This window comes from Phycodurus eques, chromosome 17 (assembly GCF_024500275.1).
Source record: "Phycodurus eques isolate BA_2022a chromosome 17, UOR_Pequ_1.1, whole genome shotgun sequence".
Classification (NCBI taxonomy): domain Eukaryota; kingdom Metazoa; phylum Chordata; class Actinopteri; order Syngnathiformes; family Syngnathidae; genus Phycodurus; species Phycodurus eques.
In genome coordinates, this window is record NC_084541.1 from 19977885 (window position 1) to 20003623 (window position 25739).

At 47.1% G+C, this 25739-nt stretch overlaps 3 protein-coding genes across 4 annotated transcripts; 2 read left to right on the forward strand and 1 right to left on the reverse strand.

Annotated features, from left to right (window-relative positions):
• The first annotated feature begins 775 nt into the window (after nt 1–775).
• On the forward strand, nt 776–4154 carry hsd20b2 (hydroxysteroid (20-beta) dehydrogenase 2). Its single transcript, XM_061702431.1, has 11 exons — nt 776–1063; nt 1525–1571; nt 1676–1751; nt 1836–1946; nt 2378–2445; nt 2521–2565; nt 2667–2701; nt 2794–2875; nt 2972–3037; nt 3639–3785; nt 3859–4154. The coding sequence occupies exons 1-11, from the start codon at nt 913–915 to the stop codon at nt 3988–3990; spliced, it is 960 nt and encodes a 319-aa protein (XP_061558415.1). The 5' UTR covers nt 776–912; the 3' UTR covers nt 3991–4154.
• A 359-nt stretch (nt 4155–4513) lies between these two features.
• On the reverse strand, nt 4514–15354 carry slc12a9 (solute carrier family 12 member 9). The gene is made up of 14 exons (XM_061703004.1): nt 15109–15354; nt 13033–13257; nt 12821–12955; nt 12602–12739; nt 11502–11804; nt 11320–11427; nt 10722–10833; nt 10479–10636; nt 10301–10383; nt 10079–10203; nt 8496–8688; nt 8233–8407; nt 7137–7283; nt 4514–6984 (listed from the first exon to the last, which is right to left on the reverse strand). Exons 2-14 carry the CDS (start codon nt 13235–13237, stop codon nt 6155–6157), a joined length of 2712 nt encoding a protein of 903 aa, XP_061558988.1. The 5' UTR covers nt 13238–13257; nt 15109–15354; the 3' UTR covers nt 4514–6154.
• A 1964-nt stretch (nt 15355–17318) lies between these two features.
• On the forward strand, nt 17319–25346 carry gnb2 (guanine nucleotide binding protein (G protein), beta polypeptide 2). 2 transcript variants are annotated; one of them, XM_061702436.1, is made up of 10 exons: nt 17474–17550; nt 19533–19621; nt 19699–19737; nt 19820–19926; nt 20577–20640; nt 20800–20962; nt 21825–21891; nt 21976–22177; nt 23018–23234; nt 25045–25346. In XM_061702436.1, exons 2-10 carry the CDS (start codon nt 19565–19567, stop codon nt 25149–25151), a joined length of 1023 nt encoding a protein of 340 aa, XP_061558420.1. In that variant the 5' UTR covers nt 17474–17550; nt 19533–19564; the 3' UTR covers nt 25152–25346. The 2 variants fall into 2 exon arrangements, with proteins under 2 accessions (XP_061558421.1, XP_061558420.1); XM_061702437.1 differs by having other exon boundaries at nt 17319–17550; nt 20577–20962.
• Nucleotides 25347–25739: the final 393 nt, after the last annotated feature.

Sequence of the window (25739 nt, forward strand, 5' to 3'; positions counted from 1 at the left end):
ACTATATAATAACTTTTGAAGGTGTTGAGGTTCATGCTTCTCCTTTTGGATTTGTTCACGTCATTGACGTTAGTTTTTTATTCCAGGTTTAAAAAAAATAAATCTTCCTTTGCTGGTGACTCATGAAAAACGAGTGTAGGCTTTTTTTTTTTTTTCTTCTCTCATCTCCTGGAAGACTTTTCGGGGGGCCTATCACAAACATTATCGTCGTAACGTTTAATCAGCGCACGTCGGTTGCTAGGCAGGAATGGGGGAGGACGCGCTCTGCTCATGTCAACTCGGCAGATTGGAAGCGCGGCACATTTGCATCAAACACATTCCCAACATGGCGCTGCTGGGGGGGGAGAAATTTGCTTTGGAACACAGGGACGCACACAAGTTGTCTTTGTGCACTCCGACGTCATTCCTCGGGAACATCGCCACAAAACGGCTGGAGCAGGAGAACATGGAATCGAAAATGGACGAATTGTTTTCGGGGAGTCGACAGAACGTCTTCTCCAATCTGCCGCGATTAGATTGCCAGCGAACGTCGGCGGCTTTCAGTTGGATGCTGTCAGCGCGCTTATCTCTTTCCCACAACAGATTGCGATGGCAAAATGCGGCGTGACGTCACGGGAAACGGGGGGGGGGGAGGGCTTTTGATGCTCCACATTGTTTGCGAGATCAAGGTGTGAAAATGCAGCATTTTGCACTTTGATGGCAATCAATGCGTCCATTTTCCTCGTTGTTGTTTGCGTCCGCCCCTCGTGCGTTATCTTCGGCGGTGCCTTCAGTCAGAAGAAGCCCACGCAAGGCGATGGATGACACGCAAGAGGTGCGGCAACAAGGGAGGAGCACGTGCAGGTATCGCGGCGCATAAATACTTTGCGGGAGCTTTGCGTTTTTGCTGTTGACTGCGCAAAAAAAAAAAAAATGTCTTGGACCGACGCGCTGGTCATCATTGGTGGCTTGACGTTAGTTTTCTACTCGATGAAAGCGGCGTGGAAATGTTGCTGCGGATTCAGAGAGTTCGTTTTATCGGAGTTTTGGCGAGTGGATTTAAGGACTTACGGCCAGTGGGCAGGTCAAGTTGCGACTTTCTTTGTCTGTCGGTGCGGCTGCCTTCCTCCCTCCTTGCGACGCGCGTGGCAAACAACATATTTTGTATTCTATTATTGCAAATAAGTCATTATTTCAGATCGAATCCCACCAAGCAAAACTATATTGGCATTAACATCGTTCTGATGATGACAGAAATGAAAGTGAACTGTGCTGCAATACACACGCGTGTGATAGCTTCCCATTTCTCTTGGCCTTTTCTTTTTTTGTGTGATGGAATTTGCGTTTGTAGAATTGATCGCGACTTTGGTCGGTAGATGAGCGTCCATTGTGCCCTGGCCTCTTGCTGGAGTCTGCCCCCTCCTAAATTTCAGCTGCAGCTTTGAGATTTCCCAACGCCGCGCAGTTCCTTCCACCAAAATCGGCACGGAAATATTTTGCTGGCTTTGAAAAAGTCCTAAAACATTTCTCTGATCGCCCCTGCAGTTGTCACAGGAGCCACGTCTGGCATCGGGAAAGCGTATGCCACGGAGGTGAGGCTTTGAAAACCCTGCAAAAAGAAAACAACAAAAACAAACAACGATTCGTATTTGTTTGAATTGCGTGTATGTGCGTGTGCGTGTTTTCCTGCCTTCAGCTGGCAAAAAGAGGCATGGACATTGTTTTGCTGAGCAGATGCGACGAGAAGCTTCGACATCTGGCCAAAGAGATCGGTCAGCAAAATGCGGGGGGGGGGACGACAACATCTCTTCTATTTTGAGAACAAATGTAAAACCATGTGGTTTTGTGTCCGTCAGAGGGGCAGTACGGTCGGAAGACTCGCACCGTCCGGGTGGACTTCACACGCGGCCACGACCTTTACCCTTTCATAGCCGAGCAACTCCACGGCCTGGAGATTGGGATTCTGGGTAAGGGGGCCGGCGATATTGGCAATTGTCACTTCACAACCTCTGAGCGCGTACGAGGCGTCGCAGTCAGCTCGCATAAAGCAGCGGCCAGTTAGCTTCACTTAGCATCGGCAGGAATTCACAGTCAGTAAAGCGAATTGTGTGTGCTTGACAAGTGCAAGAAGGGTTTTGTGAGGCGAACGCTTGTTGCCTAGCAACACAAGACTCCTCGTTCTGTCTTTCGTCTGCGTTGAGTGCACGCGATGCTAACATGAGAAAATATACAGCGACTCAGTCGTGACTTTTCCCATCGACATCTTTGCAAATAGGATATCAACTTAATATGCTACTCGAGGATCTTAATGACGTTGTCACTTACAGTGCTACGCTATAGCAAACCAACGAGAGTGAGAAATTGTCAATCTTATGCTTGTTCATGTCTGCTCCAACAGTGAACAATGTGGCAATGTCCTACTCGGACGATTTTGCCTCATTCCTCGAAATTCCAAATGCTGAACAGGTATGTTTTAGTATTTTGTATTACCCAAGGATACCCATCCCTCACCACTTTCTCTTGTGTGTGTGTTGTTATCAGAAAATCACAGAAGTTCTCAACTGTAACACGCTGTCTGTTGCTCAGGTAAGATCATGCGATGATAAAACGAGTCATGTTGGGCTTATCAGCAATTTACAGCGAGTTTCTTGTTTTGTTTCTCTCTCTCTCTCTCTCTCTCCTCCCAGACGACAAGATTAGTTCTGCCCGGCATGCTTGAAAGGTACGCTAATAATGGTGTCGCACGTTGAACAGAATATGACTAATATTACAGACGACTAATCATGTCATGCTTGCCTCTCACGGCCAGCGCAGAAGGACCGGGTTGATCATCAATATTTCCTCGCAAGCGGGAATCCATCCGCAGCCTCTGTTGGCCCTTTACTCTGCCACCAAGGTGATGCCCATTGCACTTCAAGCGTCGTCAGCTTCCATCTTCGCGTGTTCGTTCGGCCGTTTCAAGCTCATCTGGGATCTGTGTTTGCTTTGGCAGGCGTTCGTGATGTATTTCTCCCAGTGTCTGCATGCTGAGTACAAGTCAAACGGCATTACTGTCCAGGTAAACCAAGCGACGCTCAGTTCTATTTTTAAAAAAAGAAAAGAAATTTCGTACGTAAAGACGTACTTTGTCCTAAATGAAGCTCCTCAACTTACTTCAACAGTCACTTAACACCAAGATGCCATAAGTGGCCCTAAAGAACTACTTTTGTCCCAATGAAGCTCTTCGACTCACTTCAACATAGTTCCTTGACACCAAGATGCCAAAAGATGGAGGCAAAGCACTAGGGTTGTCTGAATGATGCTCCTCAACACACTTCAACTTAGTTCTTTGGCACCAATATTCCACAAGATGGCAGCAAATAACTATTTTTGTTGAAATGAAGCTCCTCAACTTACTTCAACAGAGTCACTTGACACCAAGATGCCCTACATGGCCTTAAAGAACTACTTTTGCCCAAATGAAGCTCCTCAACTCACTTCCACATAGTTCTTTGGCACCAATATGCCACAAGACACTTGCCAATGGGTGAATCTGTGAGTTGCGAATGTGCAGGGGAACACTGTAGCATATTTCGCTATACGTAGCTTCGATCACATCGAACAATATAAAGGATCATCGTTACGTGTGTGTGTGTGTGTGTGTGTGTGTGTTTCCACAGTGCGTCGCGCCCTTCCTGGTGTCCACCAACATGAACAAAATGAAAAGCAGCGTCTGCGTGAAGAGCGCTGCAGCCTTCGCCCGAGAGGCCTTGAACACCGTGGGCTACTCCAGCGACACCAACGGCTGTCTGCTGCACGCGCTGCAGGTCAGCATCGGCGTTAGCGCGAACACACGAGCGTCTCGGCCAACGTCTTAATCCGTTTGCTGTCCCGGTGCAGAGCTTCGCTGTCGGGGCGCTCGTGCCCGACTGTCTGCGTATGTCCTCCTTCCTGGTGGCAAAGCTGCGCCACACGGCTCACCAGCGAAAAGTCCGAAGAGGAGCGGGCAAAGGGGTTCATACGGATTCGTAGAGGAATAACCACTGGACTCGTGTCTCCACCTTGGAATCGATCAAACCATATACAGTACAAGTGTTTTGCAACAGTCACTGACCAGTGAGCGTATAATGTAAGCTATTTTAGAGAGCATCACAAAGGCACATTTTGTTAGCAAAGGCTTTTTTAGTTTTTTTTTTCCCCCCACAATAAATAAAGACCATTTAAATGGGCTGCAATAATAAAAAGCATTTTTTTTTTTTTTTACATTCAAGGTGATCGAAGTTCTTTTACAGTTGCACTTTGTTCGCACTACGATGTTGCCCAAGTAAATGAAATATCTCAGCAGAAGTGTGATGACCCCCAAAAAAGAAAAATGTAAAAAAATAAAAAAAAAAATCTGCGAAAACCACGTGTGCGAAAGTCCACTGTACGTTTTATTGTATTTTATTTTTTTTAAATGACCAGCGGCAATAAGTAAGAATTTGTATAGCGGTGTTTGGAAGATGTGTCAAACTTTCTCTCCATCATAATAATGACAAAGACAGATACTGTATAGTGACACAATATTTTATTACATTTAAGCACTCACAAAGTTACAAAGATGACTGTACACACGTACACTCGCGGACCACAGCATTTCGTAGCCCGGCACGAACTAATGAGATCCACCACATGAGCGGCATCCGAAAATCTGCCTTACCAAGGACGACGAAGCTCAGTCTTGATTGACAAGATTATTTGTATGATTTATTATTGTAAGTTGCGCTGCAGCATACATACTGAGAGCTGTTTGGATATTTTGAGTGCGTTAGCAGGCAGCACGCTTAGCACGTTTGCCTCAGCGTCGAGAGGCGTCACATTCCAAAAACATACCCGTTAAGTTAATGAATGGAAGTTTCGTCGTAGCTCGGAGGTTTGCGTGTGAGCGTGAATGGCAGCTCACGAGGACAAGCGTGACAGAAAATGGACGACTGCAATGTTTGGTGACGTTACCACGCAAAGGCCGACATTTTGATGCAGCTCTTGTAGTTGATCTCTTTTTGCCGGGATCATACAATTGGTATTTAGATGCCTGTGACAAACGGCACTTAGCTATGTTAAGCTACAGTAAAGACATGAATGTACACACATGGCTTTTCCAGTGTTACAGAAAAAAAACCAAAAAAACAGAGCATGATGAGACAAGCAACGCTGAGTCATGTTAGGTGCTTCTGTTTTTTTTTTTTTTTTTTTTTTTTTTTAAAGGCAATTTTCTGTTTTTAGTGAAGTCACATGCACTGTGAAACACAACAGAAAACACATCAAGAAAATGTATTTGATACTTGGTAAACAATAACCGAGTAGCATTACACTCTTGACCGTATTTGTTCCATCGTTACTCCTGCTCCCCTTTAACGCTGGATTAGAAATGATCTTTTGTACGAGCAAAACAACGCAAGCGAAATATCGACTGGAGGTCAGCACAGCCAGAGTTGTTTCTAATTCTTGAGTAAGTATTGGAAACTCATCAAGTAAGCTGCAAAAAATGACTTTGCATGTTTTGGTCCTGGAAAAAACTAAACAAAAAACATTAAAACAGACAATGTACCATTGTAACACCCGCAGTCTTAAATAACACAAAATTGTGAATGACCTCCCTAAAAATATGACTCTATATTTGGACGTTTCTATATTTAAAGAACCCGTATTGGTCAAAATTGGAGTTTTGTTTTCAGGCTCTTTAACACATTCGTCAACCCGAAGGGTAGGAGATACACTGCAAGTTAGTCATTTTTTAATCACCAAATCAGTTGAAGTGCAAGAAAATAGGAACGTATCCTACTCGAATGTGAACTAGTCAAGCGCGTATTTACACTTGGCTGACAGCAGGCACGCCACGAGCTGGACATGCATGCAGCATTTCATGCAAGAGCTGCGTGAAAAACGCAAAGATAACGATCACTCTTGATGGACAAAGTCAGAATTAAGCCATCGCTACAACCACAACAGTAAACATATTGTTCATGTCAAATAATCAACCTCCCTGACAAGGTCAATCAAAACTAAGCATGATTTTTTTTTTTTAATACATTGCTTGTACTGGACCTCATTAAATAAAGTGTCTGTTGAGCGTTGCTTCTTTTTTGAACCACTGTATCCACATGTAACCAGTGCTTATATATAAACTTACACAAGCAGTCAGGAAAGCCTCCCAAGCTTAAAGATCCGTGTACGTCACCGGGGTGACGCCATGGATGAGGAGCGTCGGACCCAACCCGCTGGTCACCGCTTCCAGCTGGGCCAAGTACGTCTGGGAACGGCTGTGACGAGCGGGGGGCCGCGGTAAATACAGGAAACGAACGGCGGCCTGAGAACTGTGTTCCATCAACATGGAGTTCACCGCAGACAGGAAGTGGTCAGAAAGGGCGTGGCTCTGCTCCTCAGCCCCAGTCCGAGTGTGATGTTGCACCACCGAGTCCCACGGCACGATCTTGATAGACGCTCGGATTCGCAGCTTCTTCAGCAACTCTCGAAACGTCTCTTCGTCTACCACCCACCCCTGGTCGCTGGACTCGGTCTCCACGTTGAGGAAGATCCTCATTCTTGCGTGGCGCCACTTGCTGGACATGTTGAGCACGCATGCCATCTGCAGCAAGAAGAGGCTGCACACGTCCTGATAATCTCGACAGCCCGGCTGCAGCAGGTTGAGGGGCCACACGTCGATGGTCCGCTCCGAGCCGTCCACTTTGCTCTGCTTCCCCTCTCCCTCCAAGTGGAAGAAATATCGTCCGAGGCACACGTTCTTGTTCATTTTGACGGCGTCGGAAATGATCCCCACGTACTCTTCGGGCGAAAGCCAGCGCGGGCTCTCCACGTGTCGGACGGGAGGGAAATGGGCCTGCAACGAAGGCAGGTCGACGCCAAAATTGTCTCCTTCTGTGCCTTGTCCCGCTGACGTGCCACAAAAGGCGGTATCTTGGAGGAAGAAGTCCTCGGGGGTGCAGCTGTCATAGAAACCCAAGATCAGCATGTTGGGCTTCATCCCGCCTTGAAGACAAACACAACAACGCCATAGAGTGAATACTCAAATCTAGGATGCTTCTGCAGCGCCTCCGAAATATGCCTGCATTTTACCACTACGATGTGTATTAATCCCTGAGAAATAGAGCGGTACACGAAATGCGGCCGTTGCAGCTTACCGAGGCCTGTAATACGCAGGAGATGCTGCGTTCCTTGTCTGACAGACGGAGAGAGCGTCAGATCTACAAAGGCCTTCACCCCGAGCTTGTCAACTAAGCTCAGCCAGAAGTTGTACTGATGCTGCACAGGATCTGATGGCAAAGAATCTAAAAACACACACACACACACACACGAGATGTGTATTAATCACCACAGATGCCAATGAAAAACATCCAGTCCAATAATTCATGCCACATATCCAGATCTGAACGTTTGTGCAGTAATGCATGAAGCGATTGAGGAAAACTCATCGCAACTACAGCGGGCTGCCACCAGGGGGCATGAGCACGGGAAGTGAAAGCTCTCTGCAGTCAATGGAAACGGCTCGAAAACAACCACATATAAAAGGACTATTGCTTGTAAACACATTTCGGGTCGCGCCCTGCGATTGTCTGGCGACCAGTTCAGGGTGTCCCCCGCCTCTCGCCCCCGCGTGAGGATAAGCGGTACGGAAAACGGATGGCTGGACGGACATTTTGCGAATCCCATTATTTAAATGGAATAAAACTAAAATCGGTTTAACGCGTAATCGCAAAAGTTGCGTTACGTGACAAACGAGCAACGGCAAATAAAAGCTTCTGTGGACTTTCCTTTCAGTGGGCCAATGAGATCGAGTGCTATAGGAAGACCATGTCAGCCTTCATATTTATTACTTCCTGTTTTGTGAGATCATCTGCTTTCAATTGTATATCAGAAGATATCATTTGCTTCTTTCCAACAGGGTATGCACAAAAAGAGTAGAACGTGTAGTTGAGATAGTCGAGGAATTTTGCTGCGCTAGTACAGCTTCAGCATGTCGCAAAACACAACGCGTATAGGCCGAGGTAACCGTCGACAAAACAGGAAGTGAATGAATTGTAGGCTGCTGTTACAGTATATGAAAATAAATTTGAGTTGATGTTTTCAGCAGCGATGAAAAGAGAGAAGTTGCCGGTGTGCGCGTCACTCGTTTGTGTGTGTGCGCGCACGCAAGGAAAAGCTGCTCAAGGAAAAGATAAGAATCAGTTCATGCTGTTAGCTGCAGACGTCCCACGCAGACCCTTCCTAGAAAATTACCCAGATCTCCGAGCTGCACGTGGCCCAACACGTACAGTCCTCCCTTTTTCAGCTGGTTGACGAACAGGATGAGCTGACAGGAAGAGCGCGGGTTGGCCACCATTAACAACACCTGCGGCCTCCAGAACTTCACATGGTCCTTCCTCACGTCCAGCATCAGTAGATACTTGCGCACCTAAAAGCACCACGGAGAGCGAGGATCTTGAGAGCGATGTGTGATGCGCGTACGTCGGTCGGTCCCCGATGGCTCTTTGGGTGGGTACCTGATGGAAGATGAGGGCCTGGCTGATGTAGCCCCAGCTGCTGGTGGGGGAGCGGTAGTGGAGGAAAAGCAGCAGCAGCAACAGGAGGACGACGCTGCCCGATGAGTACACAGGGTTGATGACGAACATCATGACTAAACAGCTCAGGATGCCCAGCAGACACGTGTGCCACGAGAAAAACTGGAAGGTCGGCCTGTAAAACAGTTTTAATAAACAGAGAGCGCCTGCGCGAAAATAAATCAACATTTAATCCCCCGTGAAATATACAACTGCCACACAGCATAAGCAAGACTGGCCGTGTTGTTTTAAACTGAAGTGCCGCTAAAACAATCTATATACTGTAGAGAACATTTTATTTGGCCATTTAGGGTGCTGCCACTACTCCTACGACAGGAATTCTTGCAAACGCTCAACTACACCCCTACGGTGCCATTAAATCCCACTTTTTTCGGGGGTTCAATTCTTGCACTTATTTTCAGCTCTGAGGCTGCTGCAAAGCCGTGATTCTGGCCATGGCCTCTTTTACGGAGGGCCTGGAAACATTCCAAAGTCATACCAACTTACTGACTGACCTAAATATGGCCCAAAAGTCCCACTTTTGTCCATTCTATTCATGGTCACATGCCATCAGTCACCAGGGGGCATCGCCAAAGGCCCTTTTCCAATCAGGAACTGGATGCCAGGAAACCTCCTTAACCCACGTCAGAGCCCAAAACGGCATCAAACACCAGGGGGCACATGTTCAGCCCTTTTCTAAACAGCGGCTGCCGCAAAAGTACATTTTCCTAAGGATATGGCCAAGAAACCTGGTGTGGATTTCCACACCGTGGACCATGCCATTAAATTGGGCTTTTCATGTGGGTCTATTTGAAGCGATTTCATTCCAGGCCAGCAGCTGTCGCAAAATGGTGATTCTGGAGCTCAGCTCCACATTTATGGGAGTGTCTTTCCTAATCAGGTCAGCCAAGAGGCCTCCCAAACCCACACCTGGGACTTTTGACTATCCCCGGAGTCAATTTTCAGCCTATGGCGGGTCCACAACTGTTGCAGAATTGACTTTCCGCAGAGCCTCACTCTGTCCTTGTGGCCTTGGCCTTTGGAACCGGAAGGAAAATGGTTCAAGTCCCGCTGCGGACAAATACAAAATGGTAAGCAGTTGTTGGAGAGATGCTGGAACGGCAGCAGCTTGATCCCTTCCGTGAGAATTTACGGCACCGGCGACAAGCGCAAAGCAGATCCGTCCGGGATTCTACCTGTGGCCAAACTACGGCGAGAGATCCTCACTAAAGTAAGCCATTTTAAACTAACAATAAAACCTTTTCTGTGCTCACATCCGAGCCATTGAGTTTTTAAGAGGGTAGTCCGAACACCGCTGTACCGTATATAATATTTGTTACTGTACACAACAGAGTGTGAGTTGAATTTCCCCTTGAGGGATTAGCATGAGTATAATACATTTAAAATGAACAGAAAGCCACCGCAGACCATGTTTTGAGGTCTTGTCATTTCGAGCTTGGGACTATATGAAATACTGTACGAACACAATACAACCTTCCCTGAAGTCCGCGCTGAGGTCTGCGTACCTGAAATTTGGTGCAGACGCCCACTCAAGAGCCAAACAAGCCAGGTCAACAGCTGCGTAGGCAAGCAAGTAGAAAACCGTCACCAAGCTGGCAACAGCATTGAGCTGGCCTGCAAACACCACACACTGGAACACAAACGCAAACAAAAATGTCATAAAAAATAAGATATGACACGGTGTGAAGCTCCAAAAAACAAGTCAACAGTTTCGACGGCCTGCTGACCTGTGCTAGTCCCCACGTATAAAGTACGGCCATCCACGGGTTCCCCGAGCTTGTGGTGATAGTAGCAGGTGCTAATGGCAAACCTGTGAGAGGAAAAACAAAAACAAAAAAAATCTGCTTCGAGAAAAAGGACTGAGGAAAAACATGATGCTTTCTTCTTGTGGAGCTTAATGAGTACCAAAGAGATGATCCACGGCAAGAGCGTGCAGTATGCGGGATGCTCCGATCATGGAGCACATTGCAGCAAACAGGGCACCGCAGTATATCCCGATGGTCACAAACGGTGGCCAGACGTTAATTCGTTGAAGGAAACCATAATCCTGAATCAACAGAGTCCTAGAGAGGAAAAAGAAGAATTAACACCAGCGGTGCTTTATTGTCGCGGGGAACGGAAAAATTGAGCTTGACTTTAGTTTCCCACCTGTCACACGTGGCACTGACCAAGACGAAGAAGAGGACGTAGACAATGAAGGTGTACATGACGGCCACGACGGTACCTTTGGGGATGGACACGCTTGGAGTCTCCAGGTCCCCTTCGGTGACAACAACAACCATTGGAATGGATATTTTTTTTCCCATATGATTAACCAACAACCCTTTCATCGGACGTACTGTACGTAAAGCCTCTCAACCGCGCGATATGATAGAAGTAGCGAGGGATGCAGCGAAACTGTACGTCTGCACTTGTGCTCGTTTCGTCAAAACGCTCCGATGCTACTTGGCCAGTCGGTCATGTACCGGTACTACTTTGTCCGCCCTGAGCATGTAGTGTGCAGTTTGACAGATCGCGAGCAATTCTTCAAAAAGAGTCAACGTGTGCTTGCTTCCAGCTGTTTATTGACCCTCCCAGTTAAACGTTTAGATAAACAAACACACACGAAAAACACAAGATACAGATGGAACAGATTACACATTGCATATTTAAACACACAGCTTTGTCTTGCAAAAGTCTGCTAGCTCAACCCTAACATAAAATGGCCTTAACGCATCCCTACTAGTAGCAGTAAACAAGTTATAACCTGACATGTTGGCTCCAGCCATGATTCCCGTGCAGCTGGTGAACATAACGGCGAACACGGTGGCGAACGACATGACCGAGTTGGTGCTGTAGTCCAATGAGTAACCAGCTGCAGGGCGAAAGGATGACACATACAGTGCATTGTCAAGATTTATAAATAGCGCAGCACATCCAAACACTTACAGCCCAGGTTGTTCTTCAGCGTGGTCACATTGAAGCCGGTGTAGCTGGCGTTGTAACGCGCGGTCTGATTGCCGGCCCCCGCGTGAGAGATGACAAAATCCAGAGGTTTAACGGCCAAAGAGCTGATGAAGACGGACAGCAGCGATACAGTGACGAGCAGCAGGATGCCGAAGGCCATGCGGGAGTAGATGTGGGCGCCCACCAGACACACCACCAGACACAGCAGGAGAATCACCGAAGAGTAGAGCACGGTGAACCAGTAACCTTGAGGCAGGACGCGCGCGCCCTGGGACACGGACGTTTCTGAAACCAAAACACAATCCTGATGTAGCTGAGCATTTTGCGAAAAAAAAAAAAAATATATATATATATATATATAAAAGAAATAAAAAAACACTTGTCAAAACGTGGAATTTCATCACATCATATCAACAAGATTATTTTGTGGATTTGCCAGGTCCCGGCACTTTGGAAGCGTAATAAAATTGGCTAGAGCTGGCAGACACCAACAAAGGCTCCAATTAATTCCGGCCAAACAAGTTTTATGCCCTTTTTATGAAAGTAGAGCAGAGTAAACACCAAGAGTTTCAAGCTCGGTGCAGGACCATTTTGAACTACTTCCAAACGACCCTGTCGCGAGCCGGCTTTTATGTCGACTCAACAATCAGCGAGCAAGACAATGAATGGCGAACGTAATGTAAAAAAGCCACGCGCCAAGTCACCGTTACTCATGGCATGTTTTTTTGTTGTTGTTGCATATGTGTACATTCGTTATTATTTTGCCAACAATAGCCCTCTCTCAGTCTGAGGTGTCACAAAAATTGCATCGAAGTCACTGCTCTGCTTGATGTTTCTTTTCACAAACGCTTTCTTTTCATCATTGCTGAATACTAAAGAACAGAAAAATCTAGAAGCTAACTTTCTGTGCTTAGCCTATAGTATCACAGAACACAATATTCTGTGGAGTTTGAAAGACAGGACTAAAGAAATGGCTGGCAGTGAATGAGTTTGTGTTTCAGATATTAAACAATAATATTTTTGAATTTCTATCCATAATCCCCCCCACCTCAAAATAAATAAAAAATAAAAAATAAACTTACCAGCATCCACGCCAAAGACATCGAGAATAGCCTCCACCAGACCAAGAACATATTCTCCACATGCAAACACTTTTGCCAAGAAGAACATCAAACCGATACTTCCCCCGAACTCGGGGCCCAGCGATCGACTGATCATGTCTGAAGAACGGAGTCAGGGTTTTTGTAACAAAGGAAGAATTAGCCCGGAAATAGAATTGATTGAGGGCTAAGTAAGGATACAGTAAGCGCCGCCTCCCTGTATGGCCCCGTTGGTGGAGATTGCACAGATAGACAGGATGGTTAGCGTTATGATGAAGTAGGCTACAACCACCATCAGAAGACCCTGCAGGAGCCCCGCGTGGCCAACAACAAAACCTGCAACGTAAGGTCATGTAAACAAACCCAAGTTCTTACAAATAGCAGCTGAGGGGTTTTCTTCAAACATCGCTCACCCGTTCTCAGAAAGAGAACGATGCTGAACATCGAGAGGATGGTCGGCACCATCACCCCGAAAAACGTGTTGAGCTTTCGGGGCTCTTTACTTGGTGACCCAGAGGCGGAGTCAGGGGCCGTGTCCACCGCGGTGCCGCCCGGCGCCACCGCCATGGTCAGACCGCACACCCCTGAAGTGATGAGTGGGCTGCGTTCGTTTGACATGGCCGCTTCCTCGGTTTGCCCTGCGGAACACAAATCAGCGAACGTAATTAATCACCGCAATCGTCGTCATCTTGAAGCAACTGACTAGAGTGCACTACTGGGCTGCAACCAGCGGAGGCGCTGTAGAGTCAGTCTTAACTCGTCTGAGGTCTAAAGAGAATAACATTGGGAAGGTGATCTCCATGCACTCGATATACCAATTTGACTTTAGTTTAGCAGTATCCTGTCCAATACAATACCGGTTATGAAACAGGATTCAGTCCTTCCTTAGTGTTTAGTATACAAATATGGATGGAAAGGGCATCTAAAGGGCTTGTGGAGGGAGCTAAAAGCAAGGTGTTCAATCTAGTTTATGGAGAACGTGACACGCCACTACCACCAATACTACGTGCCATCTGCTTGTAATTTTCCAACACTGCCATTTGCTCTTTTCGGAACAATCTGTGATCCATTTCTAAAAGGTTTTAGTAAAAAAAAGTGCTCTAGTTTCCGCACGGTTAACTACCCACGGCTTGTCATCTACTGCGGTCACATGTTCAGAGCGTCCCAAATATGAGAATCAACGCCACCAAAGTGGCATTCCATTCGAAACGCTCCACGAATTACAGTATTACTGATTATTAGAGTCATCTGAGCATGTTAAAACGCAGCAAATGTCCCTTTAATAGGATTTTTATCAAACGAAATGCGCACGTCTTCAGACAGTCACAAGTCATACGCAGCAATTTGCTGACAAAAGTTCATAAACAGCCTGTCACAACGGTCGCCTGATGCTAAACTGTGACAAACGTTTGACGGGTCATTTGACACACATGGTTTTCGTTATTTTCAGCCTCTGTGGACAGCAGAAACGATTTGTTTCCATGGAGCGCACACAGCGCAGAGAAGTTCAAACTATTACACGCCAGCAGGAATCATTTGCGTGTAATGTTTGTGACGTTTGTGGGTGAGTGAAAGCTGCTCACACCTCAGTTCGGTATTTGGAGCCAGCTGACTCGCAGCTGCGTGTCTCATTTGACAGCAAACGCAAACTAAAAAAAAGCTGAGCGCCATTTCTTTCGCTCTTCTTTTTTTGACCTCCTGTAAATTTCTTGTCCTCCGATTGCTCAAGCTGCAACTGGGATAACATGATAAGATATGCCACATAAAAGCTTTTAATTGGCCCCAAAGCGAAGAACAAATGGGTTTGGTATGCTTGTTTTATTGGCACATCTTATATGTGGGGATGCACTTTTTCTTTTTTAATAATATGACAATTTATTGCAAATGATTTTGTGGAGCCCGAATTGAGAGCCACTGGTGTGGACGTGTACTTAAGGTTGCGGTCAGTTCGTGTACATTGCAGCCAGAGAGGTTTGCCATCATAAGGATGCGATAGTTGGCTGTCACGTGTAGTTATTAATATTGCTCTGCAACACTTTAAATGGTTCGTATTGTTGATGATGCTAAAAAAAATAACTAAAGGATGATGCCCAGTCCAAAGGTTGGCACCAACCGGCTGGAAGCATCTAAAGAGGCCTGCGTCTTAGTTTGGACGGTGTCCAAACAAACGGTCACGTTGTGTCACATTTACGCAGAATGGCGGTGGATCTGAAGGCACAAAAGTTTGGATTTATTTGTATTTTGTTTTTTTAATTAAGAGGCAAGCGGTGCGGGAACATCGAGAAAACAGGTCCACTGCCAAGTGCTATGTTTTGGAGTCAGGAAGTGACAGCGGCGGCGGCGACTCGGTGGCGCCCTCGCCGTGTTTTTGTTTTTGTTTTTGTTTTTTTGAAAGAAAAAGGAAAACAAGTGACGTTGAAACATCCACAACGGACAAACGTACATTTGTGTCGGGCTTGACTCTCCGTAAACGAGGACTCCAAACTTACCGCGGCCACTCGTCGACGAACCGTGGTGGGCCACTTCCTGCTTGTCAACGGCCTTTTATGGCCGCCTCACGTCCGCCCGCTGCCGGCTGCTGCTGCCCGGACGGTCGGCGCCGAGCTGGGAGCTGCGGACGAACAAACCCAATGGCAACGCGGCGGCATGACACGGCTCGTCCTTCGATTATTTGCGCCCAAATGTCACCCGAGAGCTCAGAAGAGGCCATGTGACTGCCGAAGAGGAGGGCGGGGCAATGTGGTCCACGCCTTCAACGTTTGGGAGGCTGCAAACGAGTCGGCGGCCATGCTACTTCCCCACATTGGCCACGCCCCTCCACGTCACGACCCACCATTCAGAATCAGAATCAGAATCATCTTTAGTTTGCCAAGTATGTCCAAAAAACACACGAGGAATTTGTCTCCGCTCTAGTACGACAACTGGCAGAGAACACTTTTGAGGCATGAAGACATTGAGAAAAACAGTCGCTGAGCAATAAAAGGTTGCCAGTAATCCGGTAATGCCGGTAATTTATTATTATTATTTTATTTTTGACAATTGTGCAAAAAGATGCATAGTCCTCTGGCAATTAGAGCAGTTTGAATGACTAAAATAGCAATAGTCCGGTGCAATGACCATTGTGCAAAGGGCGTCGATATTGATTTACACATACAAAAAGTCCATACGGTGTCATGTGCAAAGTTGGACATGTTCTGCGCACACCAGGGGGCGCTGTTTTAAATCTTAAATAGGAGACTGGTGGGAGGGCTCCACCGGCCACATCATTAGATACACTTGCATGCCCTTTCCTGCTCCCGCGAAAAGGGCCCGCTCTGTTCTTTCATCCGGCCCACTGCGCAATTACATTGTCGGCACCAACCATAATATTTCAAGTATAATACATTTTTTTTTTTTTTTTACAAAAAAATTGATTAAAAATCAAAGATGCGTATTAAACACAGGTACGAGGAAAATTATAGTTTTCGTCACACTGTATGTAGATATATAGTGCTCCCTTTAATGTCTAATGTTACAGATTTATATATAATATTTGTTTTCCTGCTCACCAAGAATCTCAGCGGTCTTGCGGGTGCTGCCATATTGATATCTGTTATCATATCATATCGTTTGCTATTTATCTGATATATTTTTGCCTACTTTCCATTGCAACACGGTCTCCAGTTGGGTAGCCTTAAATGTTTTGCTCAGGAAACTGAACCCTTCTTGGATCGCTACTCCGTGTCGCTACGGAAGCTAGCTCCCGCAGCTAGCTCTCGGAGCCGTCAGCCTCTCCGGATTTTCAGCACGACAGCGGCCGGCAAAATAACACCCAGCGGACTGGACGCCAACGACTCAACTCATCCGAGCTGTGGGCTGCAAGGGGAGCCCCTGCGCGTACGTACCCGAGTGGACTGCTACCGCCGTCACGACCGCCGCTAGCGCTCAGTTCCCTCAGCGACTAAACCCAGCTCGTGGGGCTCCAAAGGGGGGAAACAAAGGCCACGCTCACCTCTTCGGTGAGTCTCACTTGTTGTGCTTTTCTCAAAGCCTAATCAAATACAAATTAATGTGGACAATGCTTCATTTTTTGAGTACGGTTACCAGAAATTTGGGGAGGTGTATTGTACATAGGTACAAGGAATTTTGGGGGTCCGTATACTCGAGTGTGTATTATATACAGGAAGAAAAAAAAATAACAATCACGCAAGCACATGACATGTTGGAGGATTATTTCCACAGGTTTTGTTATCTTATTATAGAGTTTTTTTTCATTATTATTATTATTATTACTATCATTACAGGTTTGCCTCGATTGTACCTTTCAGTCGAGTGATGATGAGGGAGGGAGGAGGAAGAGGAGGAGGAGGAGGGCGAAGAGGAGGAGGAGGAAACCACCGAGAGAGGAAGGAAATGAAGATCACGTCACGAAGAGCGAAATCCGAGTAAAAAAAAAAAAAGGAAGAAAAAACGGAGCGAGTGCTATTTCACGCTCCTTGGCGCGACGCGAGCGTGGACCGAGCTGCAGCTTATCTTCACCCGGCATGTTATCGTGGACTTGTTCGGCGTGAAAGAGGGAAAAAGCCGCGACGCAGCAGCTGTGGATTTTTTGTTGTTTTTTTTTTTTTTTGCTCTCTTCGTTGTTTTTTTTCCCCCTTCCTGTGTGTGCGTGTGTGTGTGTGTGTGTGTGTGCGGAAATGTGTGAAGACCTCCTCCTCCTCCTCTTCCTCCTCCGTGTGCCTGCCCACTGACGCCTCTTCGTGTGCATCTCCGCTACATATTCTTTTTGAAATTAAATATACATTTTTTAAAAAAGAGAGAAAACACATTGTTAAAAGCACGGGATTTTTTTAATTTATTTATTTATTCAAGGGAGTTGGCCTTTTTTTTTTTTTTTTTTTTTTTTTTTTTTTTGCACGACAATCAAAGAGGAGCATCGGTGGAATTAACAGGTAGCCACACACATCCATCATTCAAGTCAATAGGCCAGTTTTCAATGTGTAAGATGGCTGAGTGGAGGTGGTGGTGGTGGTGATGATGATGATGATGATGATGATGATGATGATGATGGTGGTGGTGGTGATGGTGTGGGTGCTCTACCTCATCTGCATTGAAAAACATCTTGTTGCTATGACTGCCTGCCTCCGTGGGCCCGCTGTCCATTTTGAATGAAGTGAGGAGCTCCCTCCTCCTGCTCTCTAAACGTAGTCACGCATTTGGGTTCGGCCGAGGCCCGCCCGGCTCCGTGTCGGACTGTGGCGGCGAGGAGCTGGGCCTCGCTATGCCTGCCGTGACACTGTGGGCTCTCCTCCAGCTGCAGACGTAACCGCGGTGAGCAAGTCAAAGGGGTGGGGCGGCGTGGAAAAAGAAACGCCAACAAAAAGATCATCAATGTTTTCATGCCAATAGAAAAGATTGCTAAAGATGTGCTGAAACCTGTCATTTTGCATGTTTGTAGAAACCTCGAGCCTCCTCAGATCCTCATTGGTTACACAAGCAAAGGTGTCAGGTGCTGACACCCTTTTTTTTTTTTTTTTAAATGATTATTACTGTTAAGTCAATTCCAACTGCCGCATGCAATTCGAACGCACACTTCGTACTGTATTGCAGCTCGCCCCACTTCGGACATTTAGTCCACTCGCAGGCCGAGATTGATGAAGCTTGTAAGTTAATAATAGTGCATCCCGGCTTGCCTGGCGCACAAGTGTCCTCGGCATCTTGTGCCCGTGATGATGCACGCCGACTCCGTGGCAGCTTAGTCTGCGCAGATTATTATTCCGTCGTTGAGGCACGGTGGCACCGTCGTAAACAGGATTACAGGGTTTATTCCCACTAGAAGTTACTTATTTAAAAAAAAAAAAAAAAAAAAAAGCATGGCTTTATATTTATCATCTATGATTGAATGATTTAACTTCATAAAGTGGATTATTTATAATACTTAACAGACTCTCATTTAGTTGCACCCAATGAGATCCAATATAAGATCTATCTGAAAGATTCTGCCGTTACGAACATAAATATGATTGGCTGTGACTGCAACCGTTCAAGGTTTCAAGATAACTATTGTTGCATTATTTCTTATTATTGCGGTTGTAGGTTTGCATCGGAACCAGAGGCGCTTCTAATATTTGGCTTACCTCCTTGAACTACAGGTGTCAGTACAATGTGGTGCAGTTCTACCGCTGCAAACGACGACCGCAATATTCAGAACACGAGCGTTATGATCTTCTATTATCTTTGATAGACTTTGGCAAGACTGCAAACTCTGACGAGAATATTTGTCTTGCTTCTAGCCAACGCTCATCTGATTACATTTAAACGACGAGATTTACGTGCGACGTGGCTCGTTGCCGAAAGCACAACTTGCAAAAATGCAATTCCTAAGAAGATGCTGATCATTGCAATTGGAAGAAAAACATTGTCCACTGTAATTTGATTTTCGACTTCGAATTAGCTTGAAACAAGCGAAAATGGTAATTAAGTGTCATCATCTTAGTTTGGACTCAAACAAAGACAAGTATTCATCCATCTGTTTTCCGTAGCGCTCGTCCCCACGCGGGTCGCGGGCGTGCTGGAGCCTATCCCGGCCGACTTCGGGCGAGAGGCGGGGTACGCCCTGAACCGGTCGCCAGCCAATCGCAGGGCGCACAGAAACAACCATTCATTTGAACCCACAACCTCAGAACCGTGAGGTGAGGCGGATGTGCTAACCGGTCGCTGATGACCGCGCCGCCAAGACCAACGCTCTCGCTAAGAATTTGGAGTTTTTGTTTTCAATGAAGAGAATTGCAATACTCGAGGCTGCCGCTGTGTTGCTCCTCCGCTGCGCCGGAGAATTCTAGTTTTGCATCTGCCAAGATTGTGCAGGTGTCCCCCGCGTCGCGTCCGCCGATTGTGCACGAGCCGATTGTACTCTTATGTTTCCGCTTGTCAGGCGAACAAGCGGCAGCCGCGACAAATCCCAAAATGAGTGAGCTGGAGCAGCTTCGCCAGGAGGCCGAGCAGCTGAGGAACCAGATTCGAGTATGTTGAATATTTCCTTCGATCGCTCATCAGTTCCCCTTCATAGCGTGTCCCGTCTTCTTTGTCCCCGTTTGCAGGACGCCAGGAAAGCATGCGGGGATTCGACCTTGACGCAGGTGAGCGCAACAGAACGGCCGAAGATGATAATGGCAATAACAACACGATCCTGTTGCGGTGTGGTTTCGAAATCTACTCCAGATAACCGCCGGTCTGGATCCAGTGGGGCGGATACAGATGCGCACAAGACGCACCCTTCGAGGCCACCTCGCGAAGATCTATGCCATGCACTGGGGGTCAGACTCGAGGTGGGGCTGTGACCTTTGGGTTCTCTTGCATAACATTCTAAGCTGCTCGGCTATTTGTCGCCTCCCACGGTGTTCCTCAGGGATCGGTGCAGGCCAAATACTTGCAAACGATCGACATTTGCAAGTTGGCCCCATCTTCTCTTGGAAAAAAAGCAAACATTAGTGATGTTCGTGCATGTGTGTGATGTATTTTGCCATATTTAGGGGAGTCATTTGACGGCAGAGAGTACCCGGCATAGTTATTCCCAACCAGGAAGTGTGTGCGAAGAGAGATCATCAAATCAATTTCACTGATTGTGTTTGAAAATAATTAATGAACAACAAACAAATATAGCTATGCCAGCTACATATAGTGACAGGCAGAAGACCTAAATGCTCTTTGCTCTTCTATTGGATGACAGAAGGCACAGCAAATGTAATTGGCTCAATAAAGGTCGGGAAACCTTGAACAACAATCATGATTTTAGAAAACATGAGCTATTTTTAAAAAGCATGTTTGATTGTCACAAATGAATAAAGGTGCTCAGCAAATGTAATCGAATGTATTGTTCAGTAATAATTCAAGATACATTTCTTGATGCACGCACATCGTTGTGCTTTCTGCAAAGCGCGCGCGTGCTGGTCACATGATGTAACGCGCGTCTCCGCAGGCTTCTCGTTAGCGCCTCTCAAGACGGCAAACTGATCGTGTGGGACAGCTACACCACCAACAAGGTACGCCCGGCACACTCACACGGTCGCGACACTCATCCCGACGTCTTCGGCGAATTCCCTACATTAGCGGCAGTCTGCGTTCTCGCCGAGAGTTTTTCCTCGGTGCTCCTCCAAATGTTCCGTAACTTGTCGCCTGATACGCGTGAGCTCCGTTTTCAGATCCACGCCATCCCCCTGCGCTCCTCCTGGGTGATGACCTGTGCGTACGCCCCATCTGGGAACTACGTGGCGTGTGGCGGCCTCGATAACATCTGCTCCATCTACTGCCTGAAAACACGCGAGGGGAACGTCAGGATCAGCAGGGAACTGCCCGGGCATACGGGTGAGAGCGCTTCGTCTCACGCTCACCATGAGGATGATGACGACGATGACGATGACGATGACGATGACGATGATGATGCACGTTTACGTTGATTGGCCGCCTCGTGGGGAAGCCCACCAAACGGAGGACATTTGATGAACGCGCTTCGTTAATCACTGGCTGCTCATGAGGTGAAATGTTACCTCATGTCACCGAGATATGAGTAGCTGCAGCCAATGGGTGTGAGTTATTTGCATATTTTCCGGTCCAAGTTCGATGCGTCGCTGCCCCGCCACATCAAACTTCGTTTGTTGACGGGTGGCGGGAACGGCCGGGCGATCAGCAACCGTTCGTCGACGGAGGTTTGCGGACTGAGTGAGCTTCCTGGATCTGACAAATTGCGCCAACGGTGGGGTTGCAGGCTTCGATCACACTTTGATGGATGCCACCCCGTCGCCCTGACCTACACGCATTTACAATCTAAATTCTTAGATTGGTTTGACAAGACGGTATACATTTATTCCCAACAGTCTATTCTCTTCATTTTGCAGCGTGTCTCTTGGTTGCTTCGCTTCCAGTATGTGCAAGTTCCATTTTTGGTCCAGTCATATTGCAGCCCCTGTGTAATCTGCCCAGGGCCTTCACAATCAGCAGGGCCGGCCGGCCGATGTAACTGCCGCATTAGCAATGTTACTGTTTTCGATTTTTTTTCATTAACAACTCAGATTTCCAATTCACCTCGGAGGTCGACTAGCGGCAACACGGTGGACGGATGGTTAGCGCGTCCGCCTCACACTTCTGAGGATGGGGGGGTTGGAATTTGGGCTCCGGGTTTCCCGTGTGGCACCTGACAGCTGCGTGTTTTCCGCACGTGTCGTCTCAGGTTACCTGTCATGTTGCCGTTTCATCGACGACAATCAAATCATCACGAGTTCAGGAGACACCACCTGGTGAGCCGACCGCGCCGTCAACGGTCCCGCGAGTGGTTTTCCGAAGTTGATCGCGGTCTAACCGCCGCGCTCATTTGCCCCAAGCGCGTTGTGGGACATCGAGACGAGCCAGCAGACCACGGTGTTCTCGGGCCACACGGGCGACGTCATGAGTCTGTCCCTGGCGCCCGACCTGCGGACCTTTGTGTCGGGGGCCTGCGACGCCTCGGTCAAGCTGTGGGACATCAGAGACAGCATGTGTCGACAGACCTTCACCGGACACGAGTCGGATATCAACGCCATCTGCGTGAGTGTCCGGACGACAGTCACTTTGCAAAACAAAAAACAACCTCAAGTGGCACAGGTGGCAAACGCAAGGTCCGGGAAAATGAATTACACGGTGAAGCTCAGCTACCCGCGACACAAATTGCAAAACGTCCCGAATACGAGAGGTCCTCCTTAACTAGTCAGCTCAGCTTCTGACTAAAGGACGAAGGTGGCTAGAAGAACAACATCATCTAATGGTGCTTCCAGCGGTATTTAAATGAACAGATAAAGTTACAATGATAAAACACCTGATTATTAGTTTTTCTACAGTATAGCCTAATTATTCAGTTTCTAGCCCATTTTGAAGCACCCCCCCCTAACATTGGAGAGATCCTCCAGAGGTTTTGAGAGGATATGTGGCACATTTCTCAACTTCAACCACTCACGAGCGTCCTTAACGGTCTTCATTTTTGCTGCATTTCATCGTTTATGTTTTCAGGTAGGAGTTAGCTGACATTTGTTTGTCGTTGCTAGCGATAGCAAGCGATTCCGGTGGCCAGACAAGCCGCACTAACCTCTGTTTGAATTGGAATGAGAGAAGTTAGTTGTTGCGTCGTGCACACGTGACAATGTTAAAGCCAAGGTGCTAGTGAATACCTTACCGACTGGCGTAGGTGTTTCTCGCCCGTTCTGGGGGGTGCCGAAGCACCCCTAGACCTCCGATCCTCGAACCGGCCCCGGTCCCGATACTTTAGCCCATTTGGTTTACGTATCTTGGCGCCCCGACCGGCATGAGTTGTGATGATTCCGGCACGTTTACTGTTGTTTAACATGTTTAACAGTCCTCCGCTTACCTCTCACCGTGCGTGGTCTCCCTCAGTTCTTCCCCAACGGCAGCGCCTTTGCCACGGGCTCCGACGACGCCACCTGCAGGCTGTTCGACCTGCGCGCCGACCAGGAACTCAGCCTCTATTGCCATGACAACATCATCTGCGGCATCACCTCGGTGGCTTTCTCCCGCTCGGGCCGCCTGCTGCTGGCGGGCTACGACGACTTCAACTGCAACATCTGGGACGCCATGAAGGGAGACAGAGCAGGTGGGTGCAGAACACGTTTCCGAGATCCCACACGAGTCTGCTGTAGCTCGTTGCCTTTCCGTTCACTTTCATGAGGTTCTTTCTGATCATTTCTTGAATTTGAACAAACATAGTAGAAAAACGGCTTTACCGGATGACGTACCTCTGCTCATACGGCGGTGATGTAACTTGGATTTGTATGTCGCAACGTTCCATACTCTTATCAGTAACCTATACGGCGAAGGCATTAGCCAAGTCTAAACTGCAGTAAATACTTGTAGGCCATCAATATAAAAGTATGGCGGTGACCGAGTACGCCTTCTCGAGGGAGGATGACATATTTTAAGCCCCTGCGCCAGCTAGCTTAACGCGTGCAGTTCGGAATCTCAAATTGTCGTGAGTGCAGTCAATATTTGGTTGAAAAAGGCTTCTGGGCCATAAATCTAAAACAATCCAACGAAAAACAGTAAGTACGGCGATAACTGAGTGTGCGTTCTTGTGCCAGAGGACGAAACATTTTTAATTGCTGCGCAAGCTAGCTCAATGAGTGTCGTTTGGAACCTCCAATTGTCGTGACTAAATTAAATATATGCATGAAAAAACAACTTCCAGGTCATAAATATAAAACATTCATATGAAAAAACACTAAGTACGGCGGTCATTAAACATGCTTTGTTTTGCTGGGGGATGACATATGTTTACACTTTCATTAGCAAACTTGAAATCTCGTGTTGTAAACGGAAGGACCCCCTACAGAAAAAAAAGAAAAAGAAAAACCTGGTCACATTCCAAACAAAACCATGCATCTCCGCATGTTCTTTCCGTTTATAAGAACAACAAAAATAGTAAGGGAAAGAAAGAACATGGGTCAAATACAGAGAACAGTGTAAGATTGACAACATGCAAACAATTACTAGAAGAACTTATGTAAGAGAAACACTGCGATTCTTCAACGGTTTGTTTTCGTATATTCTCACCTGTCGCGATTTACGCAGTCTAACGAGATCTGATCAAGAGCTGTATGAAAAATGATGATGTTGTCAAGAGAGATCGGAGTTGTTGGAGAGTTGCTAGTCTACTTCCTGACTGCTATCGCGATGCCCTTGAGCAAGGCAATGTCCCCACTCCCCCAGCTCAAACGGTGTACCGTTGTTGGTGTGCCTCTTTCCCTGTCATTGATTAGAAATCGTATGAAAAACTAAAATGGGACCCAAGGAAATGAAGAGGGAAATAATGTCGTATCATCATCATCGTCGTCCATCCATTTTCTGAGCCGCTTCGCCTCACAAGGGTCGCGGGCGCGCCGGAGCCTATCCCAGGTGTCGTCGGGCAGGAGGCGGGGTACACCCTGAACTGGTCGCCCGCCAATCGCAGGGCACATACAAACAAACAACCATTCGCATTCACATTCACACCTACGGGCCATTTAGAGACTTCAATTAACCTACCATGCATGTTTTTGAGATGCGGGAGGAAACCGGAGTGCCCGGAGAAAAGCCACGCAGGCACGGGGAGGACACGCAAACACCACGCACGCGGGGCCGGGATTTGAACCCCGGTCCTCAGGACTGTGGGGCAGACGCTCTAACCAGTCGGCACATCATCGCGTTTCAGTAAATGATTTTGGGAAAAATTGCAGTTCAACTTCAAACAGGGAAGTCTTTCATATTGACACATTCACGGCGTTATTTTGGTGTCAGATTACGAAGCACCGTGAAACACAAGGCCCCGCTGTGTTCTGCTTGGGGTTAAGACGTCTCAGCTCAAGTCTGGAGAGCAAAACATTTGAACGCTAACAAGCCGTCTTTTGTCTGTGCCGAACCTCCTCCAGGGGTCCTCGCCGGCCATGACAATCGTGTGAGCTGTCTGGGTGTGACTGATGATGGCATGGCTGTGTCCACCGGGTCCTGGGACAGCTTCCTCAAGATCTGGAACTAAACACACACACGCACGCACACGCACGCACGCACACTTCTTGGAACCCAAGTTTTCGCACTGTATGTAAGGTCCAACAAAGTGCAACAACTGTACATAAGACATAGTATGATGACTTAGTTTACACCAGTCACACATGCTACCTTCAGCTGACTCACGTGCACACCTGCAGCTGCAAGGCTACTCCCCCCCCCCCCCCCCAAAAAACAACAACAACACACACACATATTTGCGCCCCTCGAGAGAGACGGGTCAGAAGACGTCATTGGGCAATTCTGTCTTTGTTTACAATGAAGTCCAAAATGCATTTAAGACAAATACTACTGTACTTTCTGTCGCAGTGCCACTTGTGTTGCAGAGAAGCTTTTTAGGGGCAGAAGACGGAAGAGAAAAAAAAAAAAAAAAAAAAAAAGTCAGATGAAGAGAGGGGGAAGAAACAAACAAACGTATCCTCGAAATAAATCATGTTTTAGGTTTTTATAGCTATATGCCCCATACTCAGTGCATCCGTTTTGTTTTGTGTTTTTACACTTGATTTCTCCATGTTCTCCCTGTGTGCCTCAGATACACTCTAAGGATTATTACTAGAGA

Bases quoted from the DNA above. Each gene is read 5' to 3' on its own strand.
- slc12a9 (XM_061703004.1), bottom strand. From the start codon at position 13,237: ATGTCAAACGAACGCAGCCCACTCATCACTTCAGGGGTGTGCGGTCTG. The intron at 10,204-10,300 runs GTCAGCAGGCCG...TTTGTGTTCCAG, and splicing joins ATACGTGGGGACTAGCACAG to TGTGTGGTGTTTGCAGGCCA. The intron at 7,284-8,232 runs GTAATTTTCTAG...GTGTGTTTTTAG, and splicing joins CGTGCAGCTCGGAGATCTGG to ATTCTTTGCCATCAGATCCT.
- gnb2 (XM_061702437.1), top strand. From the start codon at position 19,565: ATGAGTGAGCTGGAGCAGCTTCGCCAGGAGGCCGAGCAGCTGAGGAAC. The intron at 22,178-23,017 runs GTGAGTGTCCGG...GGTCTCCCTCAG, and splicing joins CGGATATCAACGCCATCTGC to TTCTTCCCCAACGGCAGCGC. The intron at 23,235-25,044 runs GTGGGTGCAGAA...AACCTCCTCCAG, and splicing joins CATGAAGGGAGACAGAGCAG to GGGTCCTCGCCGGCCATGAC.
- hsd20b2 (XM_061702431.1), top strand. From the start codon at position 913: ATGTCTTGGACCGACGCGCTGGTCATCATTGGTGGCTTGACGTTAGTT. The intron at 1,572-1,675 runs GTGAGGCTTTGA...TCCTGCCTTCAG, and splicing joins GGAAAGCGTATGCCACGGAG to CTGGCAAAAAGAGGCATGGA. The intron at 1,752-1,835 runs GTCAGCAAAATG...TGTGTCCGTCAG, and splicing joins ACATCTGGCCAAAGAGATCG to AGGGGCAGTACGGTCGGAAG.